At 40.0% G+C, this 17,323-nt stretch overlaps 1 protein-coding gene across 9 annotated transcripts in view; it reads left to right on the top strand.

Moving 5' to 3' along the window:
• Positions 1-975: 975 nt before the first annotated feature.
• NBEA (neurobeachin) overlaps positions 976-17,323 on the top strand; it is a 514,211-nt gene continuing 497,863 nt past the window's right edge. For all 9 annotated transcript variants that reach the window (XM_040543716.1, XM_040543666.1, XM_040543691.1 and 6 more), the window contains exon 1: positions 976-1,652. In XM_040543716.1, the coding sequence (XP_040399650.1) occupies positions 1,371-1,652 (282 nt within the window). In that variant the 5' untranslated portion in view covers positions 976-1,370. The remainder of the gene's footprint in view (positions 1,653-17,323) is intronic.

Raw genomic sequence — 17,323 nt, 5'->3', positions numbered from 1 at the left:
TGTCTACAGGAGGACTGACACTCCTCCCAAATTCCCAAATTTGGGGTTAAAGAAGAGACAGGATGAACGGTATTCTGAGGCCTGGGGGCAAGATTTGTTGTAAAATTCAACTTTGTGATTACAGTCACTATGAAGCCAAGATAGAATGCATTTGTGAATGGGGATGGATTATCTCCAGCACACATAGAGCAAATACGTAGTTTTATTCAAACCACTATTTGAATAATTTAAGCCTCTTCAAAACATATCAAAGGTGCTTCTGTTTCTCTGACATAATACCGGAGAGGATTGAAAAAATGCTCGTTGGCATCACTGAAACAAATGGGCTCGGTAAAAATGCTGTTGACTGGGCATCTCCAAAAATACCACCAGCACTGAGAACCAGAGGCAGGAGATATGAGTAAGAACTCCGTGATGATATCCATCACTGCGAACAAGCAGCACGGGCACTCTCCGGCTGGAAGACCCCAGGCTTTCCCCCTTTTGTCCCCACACCAAAGGAGGTCACACCTCAGGAGCCTGTACGTAACCCCCCACGTCCCCATTGGAAATCGATTAAAAAGATGTACCAAACGCTTCGTACAGATACTTTTAACACCCAACAGCCCGGGATCAGCGCGACCACCGTGACTGGAAAACACGCGACGCTGCCACCCAGGCCCCTCCCAGCACGACGACGGGGGGCAGGCGGCGAGGGGAGGCGAGGAGGGGGCGCCTCCTCGTCACGAAGACCGCCACCCCTCTCCATCAAGGGGGGCACGGCGAGGCGGCGGGGCGGGCGGGCGCCACCCCGGCACTTCGGGCGGCGGCCGGGCGACGGCGGCTCCGCTCCTCGGCGCGGCCCCTTCTGGGCGGCGGCGGCGGCGGGCGGGCGGTCCCCGGTGCACCTGCTCACCTGTCGCCCTGCCTGGAGGGGGGGCCCCGGCCCCTGCCCGGCCACTCCCCCCCAGCGGGCTCGGCGCAGGCGCCCTAGCGGCTACCGCAGGCAGGGGGCGGCAACATGGCGGAGTGAGCGGCGGCGGGCTCGGCTCCACAACAACAGCGGCGAGCGCTCGCCCCGCCGCTTCGCCTCCGCGCCGAGCCGAGCCGTGCCCGGCAGAGCCGAGCCGAGGAGCTCGGCGGCGCCCGCTCCTCCCGCCCCGCGGCGGGGAGGCGGCCCCGGCTGGGCAGCCTTCGGCTAACGGGGCATCGGCGCCCATAATAATCCCTCATTATAGCGGAGCGGGGGAGCGGCTCCGGGGACGGTGCCTGCGCCTCGGGCCGGCTCCCTGCGGCCCCGCCGGCTGCGGCTGCGGTGGATGCTCGGCTCGGCCCGGCCGGGCGGGGAGGAGGAGGCGGCGGCGGCAGGTGCCGGTAACGGCGGGGGGTAAATGGCGAGCGAGAAGCCGGTGTCGGGGCCGGAGCCGCAGCCCGCGGGGCTCATCTCCGTCGGGGCCGGCGGCGGTGGAGGAGGAGGAGGAGGAGGAGGAGGCGGCGTGGCGGTGATGGGGGAGCTGAGGGCGCCGGGCGCCGGGTCTGTGGTGCTCCCCGCGGGGATGATTAACCCGTCGGTGCCGATCCGCAACATCCGGATGAAATTCGCCGTCCTCATCGGGCTTATCCAGGTCGGCGAGGTCAGCAACCGGGACATCGTGGAGACGGTGCTGAACCTGGTAAGCGGCCCGCCACCCCGCCCCGTAACGCCCCGGCGGGCCCCGGTCGTACCCCCCCGGGGCACCGGCCCCCCCCTGCCGGGACTGCCCCCTGCGGCCCTCCAGACACCCGTACTGCCCCTGCCCCGAGCCCCCCGCACGCCCACGGCCCTTCTCCAGCCGTGGGCGGACAGCCTCGCCTTCCCCGACTCCTCTCGTGCCTCATTTCCTGATAATAACGCGAGCCGCTCTTTTCCTCGGCAGAGCCCCCCTCAGCGCTGCCCAAACTCCAGGCAGGACCCTGTGAGGTACGGGCAGGCCGCTCGTCCCCTGCCCACAGCCTCCCCGCCGCCTCCTGCAGCCTGATTCTTAACATTAAATACATAATAAAGAGATGAAGTAATTAGCAACTTCGGGTTCTGGGTGCTGCCGTGTACCCTGACTTCTTTGGAAGAAGAGCGGTGTGGATGTAGTAGCTGTTTTTAATTGAAAAAAAAAAAAAAAAAGGTTAGAAAAGCAGCCTGAGCTGATGGCTTTTCTTAGTGGCTGAAGCATGTGAAGGGTTTAACCCTGTGAGCTCAGAGCTGGCTGAGCGTTTTATGTAGGGGAAGGGGGAGGAAGGAGATTTTTGCAAGGATTTAGCATGCTTTAATATCTCTAATAAAGAGTTAGTTGTATTGCAGCGTTGGGCTGCTCGTGTCTTAATAATCTGTCACGCTTTCCAAAACACATTCTTGTCTGCAAAGTAAGCGCTGTTCCCAAATTCAGGGTCTGTGCTTTGCAAAATGTTATTATTTTACGTTGGCGAATAGCTTGAAACGAGGAGATGGTAAGATGTAGCTCCTTAGTCATCTGCTCACTTCATGGAGTGAAAGAGTTACTGCAGGACTGTATGACTTAATGTTTTTGCGCTACCTACACCAAAGCCTGAGGAACCTACAGAAGCCAAACGAGTGGATCTAAAAATGAATCACTTTCAATTATGTGCAATTTGGTGCTGCTCCTGAATGCAAGATTTGCTGCAGCAAAGCTTTTGAAGCAGTTCAGTCAATGAAATACCCTCTATTTTTGCATATAAAATAGGATGGAAAAATGACTGCTTCAAACTGAATGGCTATTAATTGAAACTGCCTTTGTTTCAAATGAATTTAATGCTTCTGACCTATACCCATTTTGTAGAAAGTCATGTAAAAATATATTTTGTTTCGAACACTTCAAAAGGATGTATTCCTCTGTTTGTTTGGTAGCTATTTGCGTTTGACCTAGCACAGGCTGAATGGAAAAGCTGCAGCATGCAGAGAAAGACATGATTTGGCCAGATCGTTTTAATATTATGGCTTATACAAATGCACAGGGTTAAAACCTTAATAGTTTTTTGAATGTGTCAAAACAATAATGTCATATATTTCCCACTCTTCTCTACAAGATGTTTGACACTTAACTGAAGCATGTTTTTTAAATATATATATTTTTGTATAACTGTAGTACAAGTCATCATAACTTTATTGGATTTTTACCCATTGCTTTAAAAGTAGCACTCAAAAGAAGGGAATGACAGACACTTATTTCATTAACTGGCTTTGTGTGGATCATAACAGATACTAGAATTTTTAATCCTTTCCTGATTGTTTTTCTTCTTTCATTCTACTTACTGATATTTAAGCTTACTTTAATTCTGGCTGTTAATGCATCAGCAACTGGACTAATATTGGCTTATGCTTTGGGGGTGTTAGAATGTGTTTTAGTATTTATTTGGAGGATGTACAGTGCTTGGCTGTAAGATCTACCTACTTAATTAGTTGCTATTGCTGGAAACTATGCTTATATTTAAAAATAAATGCAACTGTTTCACAGTTCTCTCAGCACCAGGAGACGTATATGAATGTGAAACTGCTTGGGAGTCTGCTGCAGTAGCGATGCATTCTGGATCAGTCATTACTTAACAGATGGACTGTAATATACAATAGTCAGTATTCCCACAGCAGAGAGAGGTTATATTGTCTGCTAATCTTTTTCTTCTCAGTGCAGCAAATGTCTAAAACTTCTGCCTATATATCTGAAGCTTAATTTACTCACGTGTAAAACAAACATAGTGAATAGGGCAAATACAAAGTAAAGCTGATGTCATACCCCTAAACCACTAAATTTTAGCTGATTCTTTATTAAGGATTTTAGTAGCAACTTTAAATAAAATGAAATTTTGTATTTTAGAAGCATTCTTGTGGGATTGGAGAGAACTTGATTTTTTTTTTCTTTTCCTTCATCTTTACCTTTACTATGCTGTTTCTGAATGACTTTTAATGCAAATGTGATAATGAGTAGCCAGTGTTTAGAGCTGATTTCAGTCTGTGTTGTCTTTGAAAGGAATATAACCTATAGTATACCACAGTGAGTATCTGTAAGTCATTTGATAATAGCATTTTAGTATTAGAATGCTGCATAGCTATGACTTTAGTTATTACCAGGTAGAATCAGAGGTTAAAGTTTGAGATACTTTTTTTCTTTTTTTCATGTTTGAGATTTCTGCTTTCTTCTATGTAAAGCTTAAAGAAGTCTTTTGATTCTTCCTACATCTGCTACGAAAGCAGCAGAAAATGCCCGAGACAGAACTTTTGTTTGGCTTGTCCTTGCCCAGGAGATAGTCACTTTTCTTTCCTGTTAGTTTTCTTCTTGGGCTTTCTCTAGGACAGTTGGTACTTTCAAATGTTTGATTTGGTGATCCCACACAGTGGTTTGCTACTGCATTTCAGAGTTATTTCGTGTGCTACGTTCTAATGTTGATGGATACAGTGACTTACCGTGTCTGCAAGTTGATTATATGCTTTAATCCAGTGTTGAAAATCTTTTTCCATGTTTAATGTTGTTGGATTTTCACCGTTGCTAAATTTTAATAGTTGACTTTCCACTCAGACAGCGTTTTGTTTGTGTGCATGGCTACACTGTTTATGGGGTTTGTAGCAACAAACACTTATCTTTTCCTTAGTGACACTTCTTGTCCTCTGAAATTGCTGTGTGTTCACAATCGTGTTATACCGGTGAATTTGTTTAATGAAACATCTCTTGGTAGAGGTGTTAGTATAGCTTATATTATTCTTCCTGGTTTAACGTTAAGTGGAAAACATAATGGAGAGAGGATTCCGCCCTTCACGTGCAAATGCCAGTGAACTACTTAAAGTTAACTCCTAGCTAAGGAGTTAACTCCTTAAAAAAAAAGTGCTAGTATTTATAGTATGAAGGTCAGAAGATGTTAAGAGTCTATGAACTGCAGGCTTTTCTACCATGATTTTCTAGAATATAGTATTTGATTCCCATTTCTGGAAATGGGAGGGAACTTCCCATCATACCTCATGCATTCTTCTATGCTGATGCTTATTTAGATGTTTGTTTTATGGGTATAATATGAATTCCCAGGTTTGGTATGCTCCATCTGACATGTACTGACCTTTGCGTACTACAAAGTAGTAAACTGAAAAATACTTTCATCCCAAACTGTGTAATCCTTTCATTGTTCTTTGTGATTTCTCTTTGGGGGTATTTTGACCCCAGTTCCATGCATCTGTTGAGGAAGGAGGCTTTTTCCCTTTGAACAGCTCTATTAGTTTTCTTAAAATACTGTCGAGGACCTTGTTATAGCTACGATAGATGTGCTTATCGGTGTTCTCCATAGTCCCTTTGCTTCTTGATACCCTTTCATACTTACGGTACATGTTAGGCTGATGTTTAAATTGAAGTTCTGCACAGTGTGCTCCAGCAAATATGATGTTAGGGGTGGAACTGGGTCAGCCTGCCCATCTGTATTTTTACTTCAAGGATATTTTTGTTTCACTTGTTTCCTAGTTAAAAATTTCACACATGGCTTTAATTAATTGGTCTATAATGCATCTCCAATGGTCTTTCCTTTCATTATTTTTACTGACTTGCTTCCTTAATTCTCAACTTTTTCAGTATTTTAATGGTTTTGGGACTTTTTTCCTTCATTGTGTGTTTTTAAATGTCACTTGTGTGGCCAGCTTTCATCAAATAAGCCCATGTGAATTGCATTGTCTTTTTGTTTTAGAAAGCTTTCGTTGTTCCAGTTTGAATTTCTTAGAATTTGAGTTCTGTAATGCTGATTCCATGGCAGTGCAAAATACAAAAGGTGAACAGGAAGCCAGCTGACACTAAAAAATGGTGACTGCTGCTGACACATGCTGCTTGTTTTGCCTATGCATGTTGAACAGATGATTGATGCAGATTTGAACAGATTTCAAATTGATGCAGGTGTAACTGACCAGTGTTCTTGTGCAATCTGGAAAACTTTGTTTCTTTATGTATATTTTTTTTTTTGTCAAGCTACAGAGTGCTTGTAAGAAGTAGGTCAAACACCAGGCATAGTTCAGAAAGTCTCTTGCTGTTCTTGTTGACTTCAGCCCACGCTTCTGCCTAGCTCTTCTCATTTTCTTGACTGTTCCATCCCACTTCAGTGTTAGTCACCCCTCAGAAGAGGTAAGCCATTTTTTAGTGCTCCATCATGTGTTGTACTTGCAGGAATAGCATTTGCTGCTTCAAAGCAATTGGTTTGGATCATGTGAGAGATGATTCTGGCCCTATGGTCTCTTTGTAGCAGTGGTCGTGAGGAAAAATGTGAAAGGAGGTATATGTAAGAAAGATCTTTTAACCCACTGGTTGAGGGTTGTCTTGAGCTAATGTTGGGTTTTGATATTTGAGTTCTTTTAATCCATTTACAGTCTTGGTTGCTCCAACTTCCGGGGGCAGAGTTCTGCTATTGTGTGGGGAGAATTGCTTTTGTGCTCTGAGAAAGAGGGGACCTCATGAGCTTTAGCCTCAATCATGTGGCTTATGTTTGTCTTGTAGAACTGGCTCTGCAGGCTTAAGGATCTCACTCCGTTTTCTTTGTGGAAGCCCTTCCATTTTTGTAGTATAATTCTGTGTTGGTGGACGGTATTATTCAGAAAAAGCAAAGTTTGGGGGAATTTTTATTTATTTATTTATTTAATTTTTATTATTGTATCTCTGCTTCTGGTTTTAGGTAATATTTAAATTGAGGTGTCAGTTCTTGTTCCCAGTTGCTGTCTGTCCCACTGGTCCCTATCCTGCCCATTCTGTCTTCATTCTAAACTGTCTGGGAGTGACTGTAGAAACTACCAGACCTATATGAAAAGTGCAATATTTGATACTAGAGGTTGTAATAGCACTCCATGGGCAGCTACACAAGCATACTGTAGTCATTGTTGCTACCTAGTACCTTCGTGGAAAACTCAGTTCTGGTTACAGAAAATCTTTGACTGGATGTTTGCTTGTTTTCTTCTAGAATAACTCATTGCTTTTAGCTTTCTAGGTGTTTATAGCTAGGTGGAAATTTTTTTTCCAATTCTTGTATTAGTTATGAAGCCCTAGTGATATCTCAGCAAGGTGGCTTGGAATCTGCTGTGGTTCTGGTGTAATGGATTGATACATTCCTATAGACAATATATTTTTAACTTTTACTGACTTGCTTCCTTAATTCTCTACTTTCTTAGTATTTTAATGGTCTCGGGACTTTTTCCTTCATTGTGTGTTTTTTAGCCATCTCTTGTACGGCCAGCTTTCATCAAATAAGACCACGTGAATTTCATTGTCATTTCATTTTAGAAAGCTTGCTTTGTTTCAGTTTGAATTTCTTACAATTTGAGCTTGTAATGCTGATTCCTGTGAGTATTTCTTACCACTTAAATATGAATAGGTATTTTCTTCTTAGGTTTACATCTCACTTATTTTTACAGGATTCAGTTCATGGATTATAAAGAAAGTGAACAACTAAGGCTTTTTTTTTTTGTCACACTGAAGTAATAAAGCTCTGAGACTGGTATCAATAAAACTCATCCGTTCTTTGTCCTTTTCCCCCTACCTGGTACCTTAGAATCGTAGAATATCCTGAGTTGGAAGGGACCCACAGGGATCACTGAGTCCAACTCTAACCCTAGCTATGTTTTATCCTTTTGCATCAAGCAAAGGGTTAGCACCTTTCTCTATCAAGATGCTATTTTTACAAAACTGTGACCTCGTTCCACATTTACACTGTGTGTTTTACAAGACAAAGTATTCAGCCCTGTGCTCTGTTATACACTAATCTTTCCCCTCCGTATTTTTCCTCACTCCCCTCTACCTTGACTTTCTGAATGGTACTCAGGGGGGTAGAAGTCAAAGGCTTACATTCATGAGGCTGATGTCTAGGAGGCTGCGGTGCAGTTTTTCTTCCATTTTAATGTGTTTTTTTTTTCAGTGCTTCTACCCATACTTATCAAATACATGACATGCTGTGGATAACTACATACTTAAAAACAACAGCAATGACAAAAAATTATCTAGTCATCTCTGAATTTCTTCTGAAGGGTTTGTTCCCTCTCCCTTTCACCAGCTGCCATACTGAATTTAGTCAAAGTGGAATGAAATACGTGATTGGGTTAGTACCAAAACAGCAACTATTATATCCTGGTAAATACTGTGGCTTTTAATGGCTGTGTTAACTTAATAGGCTATCCGAGCTACTTTAAATCAGTCTCATATTCTTATCTGTTCATTACTTGGTACTGAACTTTTTTTCTTTTTGTACCTTTGTCTTGGTAAGTCTACCATTTTAAATCAACCTTTATTGCTTCAGGTTGCTGTAGCATTTTGTAGCACTACACACAACACATTGTTGCAGCTGCCTCCTTAGTTGATTCCTTGTATGTGCCTGGTGACTAAAAGATCCGTGCAGTAGTGTTTGTTTACGTTGATGAAGTTTCATTTATTTTGTGATGGAATTAGATCTTTATTTACCATTCATGTGTTTGGAAATACCCTACTGGGCTGTTTTAGTTATTCTTGCATAGAGAAAACGTTTAATTTATCTTTAAATCTAAGTGAAATCTAGAACTTGCTTTTATAATCGGAGGTGGTAGATCTTTTGAAACACCTGTTTTGAATTTGGTGGCCTACCTACCACTCTTGTCTTGTAAAGGTTTAGATGCACTTGGGTGCACACATATCAATATATGATATTCAGCGTAATGATAAAAACAATTTTAAAAAAATATATATATTTGTGAGGAGCAACATACCACTTCCTTGAGGATAGAAATATCTGTTTCAACTATAGGATTATGTTGAATTTTAAGTAATTGAACTATAGTTTCTTAACTTCTGATTTAAGCAGGTTGTTTATTACAGTAATCTCAAAGGAACAGATTGGGTTCTTTCTGATCAGAAGTTGTGGTGCTTCTCTGTCTATCTACTGACTTGACTCTCTGCTAGAATTTGCATTCTGGTATTTTATGTGGTTTAGAGTTTGTTCTACTTTGGAAGTACATAGACAATAATGGTCTTCAGTAACTAAGTAAGCCAGTATCGTTCTGGTCTTACTGAGCTTTGTAGCATGATGACAATTCACTTATATTAATACCACCCTGTAATGTACCTACCCTGCTTTAACTTTAAAATTGGATTGCATCAGTGAAATTGTTCCAGCACAAAGATTCTTGGAAAGCTTACATAAATGTGAATACTGCTTATACTGGTCAGTGGCTTACAGATGCTTGATTTCTTTAGCTGTTCTGTTTATAGTTGAAAGCCTTTCTTAACTATACAGACTAGATTTTTTTTTTTTTGAATTAGCTGAAAATGACATAGGGCAAGATTTTCACTTACGAGTGAAATTGTTATTTATTTGAGTGCATTTAATCATGTTTGTTTTGTACCTGATGACGTTTGAAGTGCTCATACAGTGTAGAGAGAATGATGGAAACAATCTCCTGACCGGAACCTTCTAAACTAACTCCAGTACCAGCAATATGGCATTGTAATCTGTTTTTACGTGATCTCACTCATCCTGGCCTTTTAAATTTTCAGTATTGTTTGATAGATACTCAGGAAATCTTATGTTACTAACTTTTATTGACTTTTGATTGCCTACTTTGAATTGATTATTTAAGAACCACTTCAACATTTTTTTTGTCATTTCTTATGTAAAAAGAAAACGTTTTGAATATTTATAAATACAGTTGTGAATATGGAAGTACAAAGGAGTCTGTACAAACCTGCTGAAACAAAGACTCATTCCTAATACAGATTTATATAAAACTAAGATATGCTTTTATTACCTATGGAATACTAACAGTGAAGTACATGTCCGAACTAGTAATGAAGTGACTGAAGCCAAGCCCTGACTTGGATTGCTCATCCCTGACCAGTCTGTTTGCTCTTATTCTTAAGCTTTTTGTAGCTCACTGCATCAATAAATATTTTTTGATTTAGTTGTGAACTGAAAATCTTCCTGTGTCACTTCAAGTGTTAAGAACCATTCTTAAAAACAAAACAAACAAAAAAAAAACCACACTTTGAAATCAGGGGAGCTTTCTGGCTTAAAGTTGAATATGTGTTTTATAGCTAGCAGAGTGGGAAAGTCATCTGTACCTTCCGATAGGACACACATATCAGAATGTGACTACAGAGTTCTGTCAACTCCAATTGTGTACCATACCCATAATGTGAGCAAATGTACCTGAAGATTGGGAAACACTAAAGCACAAAAAAAAAAAGAGAGGTTTGAACTGTTATAACTGTTATATCTGAGGATGTTACGTAGGGAGAATGAGCTTCCCAGTTGTCTAGGGAATGGACTTGGGGATTTTGCATCTTTGCAGGAGGACATTAGCTGCAGCTTTTTAATTGCGGGAGGAATGTTGAGGGAATGGGACAGGAGCTGTTGTCTGAAATCAGAAGAAAAAGCTGTTTTTGTAGGAAGGAAAGCAGCTCCATCCCTCGCCAAATAATAATTTTTTAACCTTAATGATACTTACTAAGGGGCCTCTAGAAACCGCATTGCGGGTATGTTAAGTTACAGCAAATGGAAGGAGATTAAGAACCTTACTATGTGGTGTTTTACACATTCATGGTTGGTGTCCTTTGGTATTTTCTTTTGATGTTGAGAGCTCCAGTGAAAGCCATCATTGCCAACTCAGTTTTTACATATGCATTAGGATTGTTGGCTTGAATGTGTTCCTCCATGAAATGAAACTTCAATGTGCTGTCCTAGGCTCACATGGATCTTTTTTTGTTTATTTCCCTCATCAAAATCACAATAATAATCATGCCTTTCAATTCTTTTCTTTGGCACTCACATTACAACGTCCTTCTGAAACTTCATTGTTCAGGCACTTTTGTAAGCTAGCAGAATCACAGAAATTTCTTAGAATTGTAGAATAGTCAAGGATGGCAGGGACCTCTGCAGGTCACTGGACAGAAGTCCATGCTCAAAGCAGGGTCAACTAAAGCAAGCTGTATAGGGGCCTTGCCTGGCTGGGTTTTGAATATTTCTAAAGATTGAGAATCCCAAATGAAGTTTTTTACTCAGGTGTAAGTGGAATTTGCTGTGCCTTCTGTCAGTCATCCTGCCACAGGGAGCTACTGAGAGGAGTCTGGCTCCATTGTCTCTACTCCCGACCTCTCCACCTGTTCTGTTGCACCAAAAATAAGTATACAGGTTGATAAGATCTCTTCATACCTTGTCTTCTTGAGACCATAGGCAGTCTCTCAGATCTCTTCAGACTTTTCACTGTATGTCAGATGTTCCAACCCCTTGATTGTTTGCATGTTTAGGTCTTTATTCGCCTTGGGCAGGCAATAGTGCTCCCTTTTCCAAAACGTGAGAGGCAGAGTTTGAAAAGGCTTTTAATTATAGCAACCCCTTTCCTCTTCTCTCAGTAGGAGCTACAACATCTACTCAAATGATCCAGTCCATATTGCTGTGGCTGACCCAGCAAAGGACAATTTGCACCACATGCAGCCAGGAAAGGAAACAGACCTCTGTGAGCTGCAGCAGTGGGTGTTTACTTTTCATCTGTTGTGCCTGCCTGCTAACAGATAGCCATGCTCAGACACACAAACCTCCGTCTGCCAGTTCTGCAGATCATGGTTATGGTTCTAGGAAGGCTTTATTTCTTGGATTTCAGAAATATGACATGATATTTTGCATATGACATCCACATTTGATATTCTGCTAAAAAATGTATGAAAATTATGTAAATAGCTTAATAATGAGTTAATGAGACTTTGCGGCTCTTAACATGTATTTTAAACACTACCTTTTCAACTACTTAGCATGAACTGAAATTAGACTTGAAGAGCTATTAACATAGTCTTCAAAGTTACAGATGCTTGATATGAGTAGAAAAAAATACTAATATTCAATACAGAGTCAAAGCTCTTTAAATTATGAATTGAGTTTGTTGAAAGTAGGCATGACTTTATATAAAGTCTAATCTTTACAGATGAAACATTCAGTAGCAGTATATGTGCGTATATGTACCTTAGAAATGGTAATGTGTTACACAGTCATCACTGCCTAATAATATTTTAATCATTCTTGTTTTGTACAAATAAGTTATTCTGAACAGAATTATTTTATGTGTAATAATACATTGTGACTGGAGCTGTGTGTAGGTATAATCACTGAGAGGGAGTCAGTCACTGACAGTTTATACAGTACAGTATTTGACATTTTAAAGGTAGTGCTCATTGAATAGGAGTTGATACTGTCTTTAAAACAAACTGCTCTTCAACAGGTGTGGCTTCAGTTAGTAGTTGAAGCTATTTCATAAAACCCAGAGGTGGGTTATTCCCAGTTCTCACCGTTATGATGGTTCCCTTATTACCTACAAGTTTAAAAGATTCATAAAACAAGGAAAATAATTATAATAAAAACAGATGATCTTTTATAAACATTATAAAAGTTTTTTTATATATATATTTTGTAAAATACTTCCATTTTGTGAAAGGAAATTAATTTCTATTTAAGAACAGATTTGGATCTACTTGCTTTGTTGCATGTCCTGGCTCAGTTAAAAATTAGTTTTCAAGTCTGTAATCCTTCTTCTCACTTGAAAGTAGTTTACTCGGAAAGCTATCACATTTTTCAGTAAGCCAGCAGCTCAGCACAGTGCAAATGCATGTAAAACATATTAAGAGCCTTTGGTGTAACTCTAAGCAACAATCAAAAGGAAGGATACAAACGGGGGAAGCTGAAGTTTCAACTGAAGGGGCTAAACCATGTATGCTGATACCTTTTAGACTGTCAAGGATGATACTTTTCCAGTTGAGTTTGTTCTCAAAAGTATCAGCACAAAAAATGTAAGCTAATCACTTAGCTGAACTTTAATGATTAAGAAGTGATACAGCTGAAAGGCAGCTTTACATTTAAAAAAAATTTCAGACTGTATGAGTGGAAAACCGTGAGTACAACCAGCTATCTCTTCTCAGTGAAGCAATGATTGCCTGGAATTACAAAAACATTATTTTTTTTTTTAACTTGTGAGGTGTCTGAGAGAATTACCACCATCTGTTAATACCAGAGTCTAAGCCTGCATGTGGGTTTCAAAATGCTTTAAGTGTTGATTCTTATTATTTTTTTTAAATAAGAAATCAATCTCTTAGAACTAAACTTAGAGCAGGTATTAAATTTCACTGTAAAAAGCAAATACCTTTGTAAATAAAGCTCTTTATAATCAATTTTAATCTCTTGAATTGTTTGTCACAGCTTTGGTTTGTGGCCCTAGCCTGTCATCTGAGGTTAGAATGGCTGCAAATACTTGTAATTGAGCTCTGCTCCTGCACTAATTATGTCATAACTGGCTTTTCAACTTACTTTAGCTCAACTGAGCTCTGGTTTAGCTTACTTCCCTCCTCAAAAGAGAGTGGCACGTACAAAATATTTTCTTCTAGCTCAGATCAATTCTGAATGTGTTTTGTGCTAAAAACTGATATTATCCAGATGTACAGAAAAAAAGCCATAAGAAGCTTGAAGTGTTGATATAATTAAATTCTTTCTGGAGGTCAGAGGAATCTGCAGAGCACCTTGTTTAAATTATCTCAAACGCCTCTCTTATGTGCTCCTCATGAAGTTGCAGTAGATTTTAGGGCTTCCTCAGTAAGGAAGCTGGTTAGGTAACCTGAACTCAACTGGTTCCAGCCTGCCAAAAGAGGTTTTCTTAACTCCATCTGTAGTTATGTCCTTCTAAATTATTGTCTCAAAGGGTTGTGTTTTGCCCCCGGCACCCCTGCCCTGTATAGGTGCTAGGGCTTTCAGGGGTGTGTGGCATTTTTGGGGAGGAAGCTGGTTTCTTTTTTTGTTTAAGCAGTATATCTGAACAGGCTATGTATGCTTTTGCTGCAGAAGTTTAAAAGCTTAGCTTCTAAATTTCCTTTCTTATGTAGTGTTTCCTAGAGTATAAGCTGTTGAGATGACCGTACACTTCATAGCAGAAGCAGGACGCAGTACAAGCTGCAGTTGACGGTGCAGCCAACGTGAATTTTGCTTTAAAATTCCTTTAAGGTGTCCTGAAGATTTCCGGAGAGATAGGAAGGTGATGTTTGTGGTTTAATAGCATGTCTGAAGAAAGTCTTCTTGGCATTTCTATTTATTTAGAAAATTGAAATCCACCTAAATAGCCTGCCCGTGTGTAGCAAAATGAGATCTTTAAAACGCTATAATGAAAGGATACTGAAGCGTTATTAAAAATTTATACAGGCAAGAGTTATTGATGAAAGCAGCATTTACCAGTAATTGTTAATACATTTTGGTACTGCTATATTGTAAGTAGTTTCTAGTTTCTTAATCTGTGTTAAAAATAATTAAAAATATTACCAGGCAAGCTTATCATTTTGTTGTTTTCATACTTTTGCTGAGTTTGTGGTAATCACTCTAGATCAATGGGTTTGTACTGTTACTGAAAATGGAGTGGCCTGAAGTCTTGCTTTAAACATCAAAATAAGCTCTAGAGAAAACATACTTCAAGTTACGTCAGCTATCTTGAAGAGAAGAATGTCACAGAAGAAAACTGTTTTATGATGCTTTGTGGGGATGGGGTCTGGGGGGATGCTCAGGGTTTGAAGGCATTGGGGCTGTGGGTCTTGGAGTGACACAGTTCTGGTCTCAGAGATGCTGAGTTTGTTTAAATGATGGAAACATTCTGAAATGCAACTGTTAAGGAGGTACAGAAAACATGCAAATTAAATATTTTCATGTATAATTGTAAACAGAATAGCAGTTTTACACAGATTGATCGATGAATGGTACTTGTCATATCTGTTTTTTGAAAAAAACATTGTTTTGCAGCTTGTGAAGTCTGTCTTGATTGGGCTGACATTTGCAGTGGTGACGTATAATTAGAAAAAAAAAGTGATCCTTTCAGGTGACAAGCAAGGTTTAGTTATGCGTACCGACTTTCCTAGACACGTTGTCATTTCTGATATACCAGTGGATTGTGACTTGTTTTAAGAACTGGCAGTGACGTGTAGCTCTTCAGCAACTCCACTGCCTCCTCTGTAAGGTCTCGTTTGACAGAGAGTAATTGGCTTGTTCTCTCATGCAGATTCCTGACATCTCTCTTCATCCAGATGAAGCTATTTAGAGGCTTCTTGGAGGAGAGTGTTACCAATAAACAGCTTGAATGAAACTTTTTGTGTCAATAATCCCACGTTCGACTTCAATGCGATGTGGATGGAAGTGCTTAAGGTTAATGCCCTGTATGTAGGGTGTGACACGGTGCGCTAGTTAATAGGAAATAATGCCTAGATGTATGAACAAAAGCCTGTGTGTCGTATCCGCTGAAAATGCTTACCCAGCTTTCACACAGAAAGCTCAAAACTTGTAGGATTTGCATCATCTCATGGCTACACTGTGCTTTTTGAGTGGTTGGCTGAACAGAGGGAAGACTGTAAATGTTCTCGTGGAGAGCTCAGTGTGGTTGGGATGTTTTACCCTGGCTTGGAATACTGTAATTAAGAGTACATTAAAGAGGTAATTAAATGTTTTCTTTTTCTAGTCTATCAGACAGCTACTGCTATTTAAAACTCACTTGTTTGGGATAAAACTGTAATTTATTTGTTATGAAGGTTGAATGGTAAGTTAGAATTTAAATGGAACAAGCAAATGAACAGAAACATCATAAGTTTGCATATGTTCAAAATGCACCAATGTAGGACCTACCTAGCTTTTTGTTAAGCATCATAGTATCACAGCACAGTTATTGTGGGATTTTTTTTCTTAATGTTTGAACTTCTTGCTGCTTATCATTATCTCATAGTATTACTGGTTTGACTGCCAGAGACTAATGTGCGTGTGTTCTGCCTGGAAACATTTGATTGCCTTTATCTGTGTTTGGTACTTATGGACTTATGGTATAAGATTTTCTTTTTCTTTGTGTAGGTGAGATTAACATTGTTTCATTTTGTGTGCTTTTAAAATTCTGGAACCCTTCTCTTTTATTCTTGCACAGAGCTAGTTAAGGCTTTCACAGATGTCTGGCAGATTTAATTGCAAACTGCCACTGAACTGCACATGCATTGTTTGGTTGGATCATCTTTTTATGTTTAAAAATTCATGGCAAAAAAAAAAGAAAATGGATTGTCTAGTGAGTATCAGTAAGTTGTAAATGTAAATATATGTATTTGGAGGCATTCTGCAGTATGAAATAGTGTTAATGTAGATGGTGTTATTGAGCTTCGAATCGCAGGATTCTGAAGCCTTAAACTATAAAGGTTGGTTTAAACCCCCCCAAAATGCCTTGGATCAATTACAGAATGTTAAATCGTGACTCATAGAACAATTTAGAATGAAAGGCTTCGTATTAGTGGTAGTCAAAACTGAGAAAGCGTGTATTCAAGTGTAGGCTCTGGGGGAGGGTGTGATGGTTCCAGCAGAACTGTGCAGAACGAGAAACCTGATACCCTGCAAATACTGTGCTTTTGTTTTTGTTCACAAATACATACAAAGATTCCTGTTACTTTCCTTTCAAAAACATGAAAGGTTACTTGTTGAAAAATGTGGCTTTATTGGGCCTGTACAGTCCTTTTGCCCTCAATAGGAAGTGACTCTTCTGTTAGGTCATTATTTGCAGGTGAATAAACTTTGTTCCTTTGAGATGTAGGGGCTACGCAGAGCTGAGTACAGTGAGAAGTAGTTTTAAAAGTTTTATGTCTCTTCTAAGCAAACAGACACAGCTGAATAAAATGAGATATATCCGTTTTGGGAGGTACTGATAGTTGTTTTAAACATTTATTGGCCAAACAATGATTTCTCTGTCATTGTTCCATTGGTTGGATTTCACTTTCTTCAGAATGGAAATTTGAATTGATGTACTTAAAGATTGACTTTTTTAATACTTTACCATCTTTACTAATTAAATACAATTGCATTATTAAAGTTTCCTTTAGATCTGCAATAACAAAGATGACTGTAATCCTTGTCATAAGTGACGTCAAACAGTGGGGTTATGGCTTTACCTTCAAAGGAAGGAAAAATTGAATTGTCATGTTGAACAAGTATTGAAGATGTATTTCAGTGACTGCATTTGTGGAAAACTGGGTAAGTATTGCTAGCAAAGACAACTGAAGCCAGGTATCTGATGCAACTTCTCAGACTTTTTTTAGGCACATTCAATTAGCTACAGAAAATGAAGGGGAAAAAAATCTTTGCTGTGTGACTTTCCATTAGTCTACAGTTTGTAATTGAAATTTTTTTCTAAATTCTTTTTTTAAAAAAATTCTTCAAAGTGAGTGTTGTTTTTTTTCTAAATTCTTATTTTAAATCGTTCTTCAAAGTGAGTGTTGTTACTTTTTTGAATGAATGTGGGGCTACCATAGACTTTTATCCTGAGTAAACAGATTGCATTTTC

Source organism: Cygnus olor, chromosome 1 (genome assembly GCF_009769625.2).
Source record: "Cygnus olor isolate bCygOlo1 chromosome 1, bCygOlo1.pri.v2, whole genome shotgun sequence".
Lineage (NCBI taxonomy): Eukaryota > Metazoa > Chordata > Aves > Anseriformes > Anatidae > Cygnus > Cygnus olor.
Note: the sequence above shows the minus strand (reverse complement) of the source record. Positions and strands in the feature narration are given on the sequence as shown.